General features: G+C 35.8%; 2 protein-coding genes across 2 annotated transcripts; one reads left to right on the forward strand and one right to left on the reverse strand.

The window, feature by feature from the left end:
- Positions 1-826: 826 nt before the first annotated feature.
- Positions 827-4,425, forward strand: arpc3 (actin related protein 2/3 complex, subunit 3). Its single transcript, XM_046868444.1, has 7 exons — positions 827-978; positions 1,357-1,456; positions 1,625-1,701; positions 1,845-1,913; positions 2,126-2,252; positions 3,603-3,697; positions 4,153-4,425. Exons 1-7 carry the CDS (start codon positions 973-975, stop codon positions 4,213-4,215), a joined length of 537 nt encoding a protein of 178 aa, XP_046724400.1. The 5' UTR covers positions 827-972; the 3' UTR covers positions 4,216-4,425.
- Positions 4,426-5,125: 700 nt separating this feature from the next.
- Positions 5,126-7,580, reverse strand: ube2g1b (ubiquitin-conjugating enzyme E2G 1b (UBC7 homolog, yeast)). Its single transcript, XM_046868445.1, has 6 exons — positions 7,422-7,580; positions 6,753-6,855; positions 6,554-6,651; positions 6,126-6,304; positions 5,918-6,036; positions 5,126-5,684 (listed from the first exon to the last, which is right to left on the reverse strand). The coding sequence occupies exons 1-5, from the start codon at positions 7,462-7,464 to the stop codon at positions 5,950-5,952; spliced, it is 510 nt and encodes a 169-aa protein (XP_046724401.1). The 5' UTR covers positions 7,465-7,580; the 3' UTR covers positions 5,126-5,684; positions 5,918-5,949.
- Between the last annotated feature and the right edge of the window lie 3,976 nt (positions 7,581-11,556).

Genomic DNA, 11,556 nt, shown 5'->3' on the forward strand with positions numbered 1-11,556 from the left:
CATGGCAAAATTATTGGCACTGTCAAAGAAATTAAATGCAGTGTCAGCAGTCGTCAGGAAGCAGACATGTACATGAATTGTAGGGTTCATGTGTGTACATGTCTTGTTTAAGATATTTCCAACCCCCAGCTCTCATGATTATTAGTATCAATAAAAGCAAAATAGCAATACATATCAATACTATCAATAAGCAAAAGATTGTTTAATTTGTTAGAAATAAGTAATACATTCTTATTTTTGATTTTGTGTCTGTGGTGAAAGCTCAAAAAGCCTAGGAATACATAGAAAGATATTATGATTATATGACATTATGATTATATATGTTAATCTGTTAAAACCACCTTAATCTACAGTCTCTTAAGATGCTTAAATTTCCACTTATTTATATATATATATATATATATATATATATATATATATATATATATATATATATATATATATATATATATATATATACAATAATCATATACATAGAAGCACTATATTATTAATTATAGTTTTTACCTCCTTAATACACCTTAACATGCATTTCTCAGATACACTTTTGTAAATAGTAACAAAGATTTATTTTTTATTGTACCCTCTTTCTCATTGTGATCTGTGAACTGCTGACTGCTGTAACATTACAATTTCCCTTTGGGATAAATAAAGTTTATCTATCTATCTATCTATCTATCTATCTATCTATCTATCTATCTATCTGTCTGTCTATCTATCTGTCTGTCTGTCTGTCTGTCTGTCTGTCTGTCTGTCTGTCTGTCTGTCTGTCTGTCTGTCTGTCTGTCTGTCTGTCTGTCAATTGTGTCTAAACGTTGCTGCCCCCTTCAGGACAACACGAGTAACAGCACAGGAATTTACACCTCGGCTAGTTCCGGTATCGCTGTGTTGGGTGGGACAGCGGAAGCGGTATTTTTTCCACTGCTCAGACATTAACCGAATTCCTTCCAAAAACCAGAAAACATTTTAAAAATGCCGGTAAGTAAAGTCATCCCTTTTATATAAGCGACAGAATACATTTTTCCGCTTTTAATGAGCGTATAGCAGCCTGTAGCTAGCGAGCTTACTGAATTAGCCAGTTCAGCTAGCCGTCTTATCCACCTCCCAGATTTATTTATCTTTAATCTCACTGGATTCTAAAACTGTGGGATTTGTTTATACGGTGGTTTACTGTTTTACTCTTTAAAACAATAGAGGTGCATGTTTTTAATGCAGTGTCTCAAAAGCCCAGTTGCTGTAAAGCTTGTTTTTATTATTGGGGTTTGCAAAATATGAATGACTAAAACCGATATCAATGCTAAGACATGAACATTGCATTCATTTTTCTAATGCATTGGTTTTGTGAATGATTTGCAGGCTTATCATTCGAATCTGATGGATGATGACACCAAAATGGTGGGGAATATGGCACTGTTGCCCCTCAGAACTCAGTTTAAAGGACCTGCTCCGAAAGAAAGTAAGAGATCTTTAACTATATTTCTGAACCTGTGTATATTATGGAGGTTGTGTAGATGTTTTTTTGAAGAGCTGCACCATTTCTTCCTTAAATGGTCTTCAACCTCGCTTGATTCGTGAGCTGTGCGTAAAGTTCCTGCTTCCTGTTTTTTGCTCTTTCCTCTTTCAGCTAGAGACACCGACATCATTGACGAAGCCATCTACTACTTTAAAGCCAACGTGTTCTTCAAGAATTATGAAATTAAGGTACAAATGAGACACTGGAAGCAAAAGAGAGATCAGGGGGGAAAAATGCACACATGCCTCAACATGCAGTTCTGTCTCCATTGGCTCTGGCAGCACTTTTCTTTTTCATCTCGTGCATATTCTTATCTTTTTCTTTTTTTCAGAATGAGGCAGACCGAACATTGATCTACGTCACTCTGTACATCTCCGAATGCCTCAAGAAGCTGCAGAAGGTGAGTCTGGTGTCGACAAGGAGCAGGACAAGGAGATTTGCTCTTGCAGGAAATATTTAAGGATGTTATTTTAGTGTTGAAGATATCAAATAAGCTTCAGCCCTTTGTGATTTTTAGAATTCTATTCATAGGTCAGCAGAGTTTTCCATTAAAGTAGTCTTCAGCATCTTCTAGTGCAACGTGTTGAACTCGTCTTTGCGTTTGGTCCACAGTGCAGCTCAAAAGGCCAAGGAGAGAAGGAAATGTACACACTTGGAATCACCAACTTCCCTATCCCAGGAGAGCCAGGATTCCCTCTCAATGCTATGTATCTTAAACCTACCAACAGGCAGGAAGAAGGTACGCCACAGAACGCTTCATTACTGCTCACTCACAATGATGCAGGTTTCAGTCAATTTCCTCCACCTCAGGCAGATCCACAGGACTGTCCTGTGTATAGGCTGTTTGTTCTGGGTAGTTTTCTCTTATTTAGTGTTTATTTCTGTTGTTTTATGGAGCTCTTCGGTTCAGAAGGAATATTGTTTCGTTTCACTGTGGTCTGTACTGCATATGCTTCAAATGACCAGAAAGCCACTTGAGCTGATAGATAGATAGATAGATAGATAGATAGATAGATAGATAGATAGATAGATAGATAGATAGATAGATAGATAGATAGATAGATAGATAGATAGATAGCCCATATACAGTCTATAAGAGATCTATCTATCTATCTATCTATCTATCTATCTATCTATCTATCTATCTATCTATCTATCTATCTCTTATAGACTGTATATGATCTATCTATCTATCTATCTATCTATCTATCTATCTATCTATCTATCTATCTATCTATCTATCTATCTATCTCTTATAGACTGTATATGATCTATCTATCTATCTATCTATCTATCTATCTATCTATCTATCTATCTATCTATCTATCTATCTATCTATCTATCTATCTCTTATAGACTGTATATCTATCTATCTATCTATCTATCATCTATCTATCTATCTATCTATCTATCTACAATAGACTGTATATGGGTAATATGAGGTCTGAAAACTTTTGGTGATTTGTTTGATATAATATTTTATTTTATTTTTTTGACTTCTATGGTTTGTGTATTAGCAAATAATAATAATAATCGTCTGGTCATTATCAGGTTTTAGCATGAGGTGAATACATCCTTACATGAGGTTCAGACCTTAACCCAACTGAAGTGCTACCTCAGGATCTTAAGAGAGCTGTGCATAAACAAATACTTCAACCTATTGCTGAGGACGGTGGTTCTACAAGTTACTTCTCCATTTTGGCTTTATTTATGTAAAACTAAAGACCACCTGCTAAAGATTAGATGATTTGCATGACATCCTGGTACATGAAACTGTAGGGTTGGAAGGGGGTCGCTTCAGTTTTTCACACGACTGCAACCATCGCAGCAGTTATTCTAAGCTGTTCATATACTGTGTAAAATTTACAAACTGTCTGAAAGCCGTTCCCATATTTCGGGATTGTGTTAAAAGTAAATATGTACACAAAATTGAGTAACTACAGGGCATTAAGGAATTAAATCCGAGTGCATATTATACCAAACACGGCTTTATGAGTCCAGCTCAGTACAGCCGTAGCTTTCTGTAGTGCTTTGACCTGTAATCTTATCAGTGTCCACTCCCTTCATGTTCGTTCTTATCTCCGTGAAGAGACCATGAGGGCTTACCTACAGCAGATTCGTCAGGAAACGGGCATCAGACTGTGCGAGAAAGTGTTCGACCCTCAGACAGACAAACCAAGCAAGGTAAGATGGTTTATTAACGATATGTTCAATTACTTCTATACCTTTTGTAGCTGATGTGATTTCTCTGTGCCTTCTAATGTCAGCTGAGCCTTTTCTTCTCATATTGTCCAGTTTATCATTCTCATCTTTGTAAGTGCACTTACTGACTGTGGTCCACTATAGAACCAGAGCTGACCTGATATTTTTTTAGTGCTGATACAAGTACACTATAAATTGGCAAAAGTTTGCGGAAACATGGTCATAAGTACAGTATGTGCTTTTTGAGCATTGCATTCCACATTGTTTCAATTTGCACTTATTCCCTTCACTCTTCTGGGAAAGTGTTCCACTAGATTTTTAAGTGTGCTTGTGGACGTATATCAGGTATCAGTTATCACAATCTTGCTAAAGTGACTGTGACCTTGTATCGACAGCGTTATAAAACTAATCGCCGATATATATTTTTTTCTCCACAGTGGTGGGTGTGCTTTGTAAAGAAACAGTTCATGAACAAGAGCCTGTCTGCTCCTGGTCAGTAAAAGGCAACTGGGAATTTTCAGTTTTCCCATCCATGTGGAACGTGGGTGGAAATTCTTTTTTTTTTTTGGGTTTACTTGCAATAGATACCAGATCTAAGAATACTTTTTTTTAATATACATTTGATTTCTTGTCCTCATACGCCATATGTGTACAAAGTGATCAAATAAAAGCTGGAAAAAACAAAAATAAAAAACCACCTGTTTATTTTATACTTCAAATTCTTGAAATCAACCAATTCATCAGTGCATATAGTTTTTCCGGGTTGCATCTGTTTTTGGAGCGACTGAGAAGGTGCTACGAAAGCAGCCTCTAAAGGCGAATCACTGACACCACATTCTGTTTATTTTGACATGGGAGACTGCATGCTGTACCGCTTATGTTGGTTTATAGTAAACAGAAAATGGAAAATTAAATTTCATTATTAGTAAATGTTGAAATAAATAAACAATAACAAGTTAATAAATGCTTGCGAAGTAATGTTACAAATGGAATCTTTAATTTCACATTAATGCGGTCATGCATCAAAAGCCATCTTCAAAAGTTTTAAATTATTTTTGTAATTAATTCAGTTATTTTATATGTAGTGTTTTTTAAAAAACAAACATTGAGCTGATTAATCGGTTATTGGCAAGTACGAGCCAACCGATCTATCGGTCGACCTCTGGTTTTTAATTCTTCCAATTTGGAATGAACATGTTTAAGCTGGCTTTCGTTGTTCACGTTATTCCGTGGTCACAAACATCGTTTTGAATTTGGGAAAAAAAACACGGAGAGTGGAAAGTGAGAACGAGAACAAGAACCACAGATGTCTCACACATCTCACAAAAGGTCATAAAGTAAATCGTATGTTTCTGTTCTGCCAATTCAAAACATAAATTAGGTGATGAGAGCAGACACATGACAAAACTATTAGACTTTTAGGCAAAATGCTTTAATGAGCAATAAGGAAAATGGACAAAAGATTTAAAAACCTGAGGTGAGCTATATGTAAAATGTTGACTGCTTTCAAGCCGCATGTAGCCACAAATGAATAAAAATTAAGTGATGGAGAAACAAAGCAATTCTTAGATTGACATGGCTATAATACAACATATTTACAGTCAATATTTTACACAATGTCCTCTCAAAGATTCTGATTTCGAGGAATTTAACTCTTTCCTGTACAGGAGGATAAATTAAGGCAGCACGGAGCTCATGGACTCCGCAGGGAGAAGCGTTTTTGGGTATGAGGATCAACAATGGAGTGTAAAACCGAGAAAATTGCATAAGTGGCTTTGCACGTAGTTTATGGCTCAGTGTCAAAATTGTCATGCGTTAAAATGAATCATAATCCAAACAATAAATAAGTTTCTCTCTCACTCACACACACACACACACACACACACACACACACTCTTCATAACCACACACAGATTTTTATCCTTGTGAGTGAAACCCCTGTGCAGAATGACTGACATTGTATTCCAAGCTGTAGAGAAGAAGAAAAGAAATTCCATTAGTATCTCACGATGAGGTCTTACATACGTTCTATACAATTTTGTGGTAAGTTTGGGGAAGAACCACATTAGGCAGGAATTCAGGTGTCCCAATTCATTTATCTATATATTGTGTATTGTTTTATAACTATTAGACATTTATGAATTCTTCTCAAAAATCCAACTCTAGGTCATGTAACCTGGATGGAGGGATAGATAGATTTACCATTTACGTGAATCTCTCAGTGAGGGGAAGATCTAGTCGAAAGCCATCTCCTGGCTTTTTCTCACGCAGCGGGCTACTTTCCTTTTGAACTCTCCACTGGGATCCTCTCGCCATTCTTTCTGTCAACACACACACACTTGCGTATCATTCAAGTGCTCTTCACACCAACCTCATGGTAAAGTTCAATCGTACCGATATCTAGCCTTACAGCGGCATCCACGTTGGCTGGCGAGTCTCCGTTCGGGTCTGCTAGCATGGAGATGACGCTGATCATGATGGTTTCGACGGTGTGGATCGGCAGCCATCGCTCTTCAGGCTTCTCGTAGCCAAACTTGTCCTCACCTGGCTCGTGTAGGATCGAGATGCAGACGTCTCCGTTCTTCGCAACTGAAGGTGGGGGTTTCAGAATCACATCAAGAATAATGACTATAATAAGATGCTTTAAGAAGCAGTTTGGTTCAAAAACTTGTGTAAAAGGTAATTATATGAGGACTCCAACAACTAAAGATGTGCAATTTACCTTCCTTATTTTTTTCATGTCAGACTTTGAGTGGTCAGAGATAAGTCAGTTTTAATGTGCATGCTTCTCTGTACCTTCAGGACCAGTCGTCAGTTGTTTAAATAAAGCGCACTTACCATTAGGATGCCAGATTTCTGTAATAAATTTCATCTTTGGAGGACGGTGTGGGTAGTCATGAGGAAAGGTGAGGGTCGCTTTGAAAAATCCACCCTCGCTATTACAAGGAAAAAAAAGAAAAAACATTGCTTGAAGTTCTTTGGATCATCATAACGACTGGGAGTCAGTTAGGACTTCTTTACACACTCAAATACTTACAACAACGTATCAGCTGGACCAATAATCACGACCTCCCACTGATAGATATCGTCGTCGTCGATCAGACCAGCAGAAAAGCCTTCAACTGGGTTCTTATTGAGTTCTGTAATCAAATACAATCAAATCATTTTGATTGAATCAGAGATCAACTGCTTTCCTGATAAACCTCTTTGAATACACTAACAGAAAAATATATTCACACCATCATTGTATCGTAATTTAATTTGTTGGTCTGATTTGTAACGATGGTAATTTGTTTGGAAACGTAACAAGATAATAGTCGTGTATAAAGTTGCCCACTCACGCGTTACAACAAAATAGCGCCAATCTGATTGGCTGACCGCGCCTGACGTCGAGCAAATAGCCAATCGCAGCCAAGGAGGCGGGACTTGTTCGCAACGTAGTGAGTACAATATGAATAAACCTACGATTCAACCTATATTTAGAAAACAATATAAATTTTCACCTGATATCGATAATAAGAATAACAATGAATTTACATCTTTGTAAATCTCACTATCAAATCATAGACGTGTTTTAGCAACTCGAACTAGCCTAACAAACCACGTTTAGATTTTCACGTGTTTTTTTCCTGTTTATTCCAATTTATGTAGCATTACTAGCTATAAATAAGCCACGAAAAGTAAGCCTGAAAAAAACTTAAATTACCTGCTAATTGTTTTCTGAGAAGAAGCGACGACTGTTCGGTCATTTTCAATAATTATGTGACAAAAAACACTTTTAAGTAGATGACGGAAAAAAAACAGCGAACTTCAAAATCGTGCCTTCTTGTTTCGCCTTCTATCGGCTATGACGTTTTAGTCGACCAATCAGAGTAGAGACCCGCCCCAAAGTTGAGATTTCAATCATGTGGCGAATACGCGCGTCAATGCGCATGCGGCAAATTTCAAGCGCCATGTTTTTTTTTCTTGCACATGCGCACAAGAAGCTTGAAACTTGCCGCATGCGTTTTATTAAACGTTTATTTCAAGATAGCTTAATGCTAAGTAGTTTTACAATAAATTATGCCTATGAAAGATTAACATAAGTCCTGAAAAACAAATGTTTAAAGTTTGTGGGAGCGTTTTAAGATTTTCTAGAAGGGATTAGATGTTCAGCATTTTATTGGTTTAGGGAGCTTTGCGTTTTCTAAAAAGTCGTTTTTTAATTAAATTGGTTGTTGAAATTGTATTTGAACTAACTTTGTGATTATATGATTTATAAATCATAAACCAGGAAATCGACTGAGCAGACATTTGTAGTAATATCAAATGTCCACTAGGTGGTACACTACTCACATTCAACGTTTAATACCAGGTCCAAACAGAGTCTTACTGGACAGTTTTGAAAAAAATGTAGGTACAAAAACTATTTTAGCTGATCATAATGCATCATCAGGAGGGATAAAGATATCTTTTGCTCACGAAATATACATCTATCTCTCCTTCTTACCTCCACTTCTTATCCTGAGGGCTTTATTATCTCCTGATTCCTTGCATTTGCGTTTTTCCAGGTCCATATAAGGCCTGTGTGTGGCTGAATGCCCAGACACTGACAGCAAACATAGCCTTAATATGGAAGAGGGTGGTTTGGCAGTCTCATTCCTTATCCAGAACACCAAAACAACAGGATTAGCTTTTTTCTGGTTGATAAAACAGTTCGAGTTGTCATGTTTTTGAGTTGCGTACATCAAAACGGACATTTGATGGGCCGTGTTTTCACTGAATTCTTTATGCTGTTTGGTCTGAAGGTGTTGAATCATTCTTTATTTAATAACAGCATCTCTGGGTGGTTCTGGCTATAAGACAAATCACATGTTTATTTAAGCATATTTTAAAAACAGATGAACTAATAAACAGATAATGTTGTGGTTTAATAGAAATAAATGTAAAACCATTTGTCATGTGAGGTTTTGTGTTTATATGGAAGGAGTCTTCAGTATCAGTAACAGAAAAGTCTATTCCAGATGTGTTTCATTTCCTAATTCTGATATATATGGTCAAATAATATTCATTAATCACACAAATGTCTTACAACATAACAGTTAAAGAAAATCCTTTACACCATGTCATCCCATGGTACTCAGGCCAAAATGCTTTATACGCAGCTCTCGTTTTAATGAATGCTCCTCTATACTGGACTGCTGAATGGACGGTTTCCCTCAGGCCTGCTGCAATTAAAGTGTCAGTCATTGAGTGAAAGATAAAAAGCTTGAGTGACTGTTGGGTGAAATACATGAACAAGAATCTAAGATTTTTTATTTATTTATTTCACTTTGTCCTAATTTTAATTTCCATGCATGCAGTGTGGAATAGCAAAACATGTCTATCCTGTATTTCCGACCCTCTACTTGATTTATTGCCTTGTTTTATTCAATGCAATTAAATTTTACAAATCAAAATATTAAAGTATAGGACCTTAAATTAATCTCTCACAGAAATGACACATTTTGTCAAGTGTTTTTATCTGTGATTTCTGAGTAATTAGTTTAATTAAGGGTGAAATGCATGAAAGCTCATTGTTAGTGCATTGAAAATTATACTTTACATTCACAATGTAAATGTGATCTCTTGTGATTACTTGAAAATAATTGTATTTTGATTTTAAAATATTATGTAAAAATAATAAATAAATAAAAAGGAAAGGAAAGGAAAGGAAAAGAAGCATGTTTGTGATACATGGATTATGTGGAAAGAAATTCATATTGACAATTATATATATTTTCAATAAATATAATCACACTTAAAAATGACAGCACATGTAAATTATAATAATAATAATAAATGATATTGTAAAAATATCACATTTGAATATTTAATTGTGATTTTCTGTGTATTTTTTTTTATTTACATACCAATTAATGACCCTATAGATATTATATATTAATTATTATATTATATCATATAATATATATCATTTTAAAAAGATTGTTTTAAAGAGAAGAATTAAAAATGTACATAAAGTTGACTGTAAAAGAAACCTGTGCCAGATCTAGCTGTACCTCTCCCCATGACAATCCCTGTGGTGTCAAAACTAATTCAGCATGCTCATATCTGTTCTCGTGGTGTGTCGGAATGATTGCAGACTCTTTGTGTTCGGAGGTAATCTTATAACTTGTTTTATCAGTGTCACAGCATGTAGTGGGTGAGTGTCTTATCACCAGTGTCCAAATATAACCGCATTCCTCTAGAAACAGGCTACAGGTGTTTCTCAAACTTCCCACTAATTCTAAGTGAATGACTGCAGTCAGCCCCAAAAATGACCTACAAAGCTAAACAATTGAAGATTAACAAGCCTGAAGTTTCAAGTCAAAGTTTGTCTCGGTGTTGCTCCGATTTCACCTCATGACCTTCAATACAATTTCAATGTATTTTTTTTGCACTTGAAACAATGGGCATTGTCTCAAAGCAGATTTACACAGATAATGTGGTAAGAAAGAATTCATAAGTTCTATATAAGCGTAGGTTTGTCCCTAATGAGCGACCCTGTGGTGACTGTGGAAAGGAAAAACTTCCCGAGATGGCATAAGGAAGAACGAAACCTTGAGAGGAACCAGACTCAAGAGGAAACCTCATCCTCATCCTCATCTGGGTTGCACTGAATGTCTGTTTCTCACAGCTAAACGATGTTGAGGTGCAGCGACGGTGATCAAATGCAAACTGTAGTCCAGAGTCAAATCCATTCTTAAAGCTCCTGTGTTACTCCGTATTTTCATGGATCCCCAGGTTGTTGCTGACCTTCAACCTGATTCCCAGGTTGTTGATGAATGCTCCATCTCAAACCAATTAACCTACCGATTTATGACTTTCAACAATTAATCAAATAAAATGCATATTAAATCAGTCAAGAATCGTGTGAGCCCTTTTCCGAGAAACAATTTGCTGATAGCCCACATTTTAATCTTAAATAATTTTTTTCCCCTGATGATTTAATTTCTATAAAATGTATGCTTTACTTTTAATATGCATAATTTAATGATGTATATTATTACACTATCACAATATATTAAAGACTATTTTGTGCTAGGCTGAACATCCTGAGCGAAGGAATCCATGGTGTCTGGAACACACACAGGGTTGATATTGTGGGGGAGATCCTGTGACTGTACATGTGATAGTGATCGACTTTAGATCGAGAAGAAAGATCTCAAATCATCATTTTGGGTTTATTGAGATGCTGTCACATTTTACAAAGCGGTTCATGATGGGAATAAATAATTAAAATGATTTCAGTGAATTAGAAAGATTATATTTGATGTGCATGTATAATAAATTATTAATATATTATTACTTATTGACTTTTATGAGTGTTGTGATTTATGGTGAGTCACAATAAGAAAATTAGTTTATTTATTGATTATTTATGATTTATAGGTCGATGATGTATACATTTCGATGATATTAAAGTCAAGATAATCCTGAAATGTCATATTAGTGATAATATTATATTAGTATGCATGTATTAATGTATTTTTAATTTTCTAACGATTTTCAATGTGAAATAAATGCATATTTTACTCATAAACCAAAACTTACTTTATTATTATGGGACTACTTATCATTATATTAATTATTTATATTTAATAAATCGCAGATTTTTCTTTTCATTCATTAATATTTACAGCACGTTTTCTAGCCGACATTGTGTCACGACGTCGACGTCATGAGACCGGGGAGATCAGCTGATCCAATCACAGCCGACTGACGTAGCAGGAGCTACGATCTTATTGGACGGCTGCTACTTCTATACCGCGCGGCTTCATTCTAGAACAGTCGACACGTGACCACCAATTGAGCGTTTTGAT

This window comes from Silurus meridionalis, chromosome 15, assembly GCF_014805685.1.
Source record: "Silurus meridionalis isolate SWU-2019-XX chromosome 15, ASM1480568v1, whole genome shotgun sequence".
Lineage (NCBI taxonomy): Eukaryota > Metazoa > Chordata > Actinopteri > Siluriformes > Siluridae > Silurus > Silurus meridionalis.

Coding starts and splice junctions, on each gene's coding strand:
- arpc3 (XM_046868444.1), top strand. Junction 1,702..1,844: donor TCAAGAATTATGAAATTAAG/GTACAAATGAGA, acceptor TCTTTTTTTCAG/AATGAGGCAGACCGAACATT. Junction 2,253..3,602: donor TACCAACAGGCAGGAAGAAG/GTACGCCACAGA, acceptor ATCTCCGTGAAG/AGACCATGAGGGCTTACCTA.
- ube2g1b (XM_046868445.1), bottom strand. CDS start 7,464: ATGACCGAACAGTCGTCGCTTCTTCTCAGAAAACAATTAGCAG. Junction 6,856..7,421: donor TCTCAGAAAACAATTAGCAG/GTAATTTAAGTT, acceptor ATTTGATTACAG/AACTCAATAAGAACCCAGTT. Junction 6,305..6,553: donor AGAAATCTGGCATCCTAATG/GTAAGTGCGCTT, acceptor CCCCACCTTCAG/TTGCGAAGAACGGAGACGTC.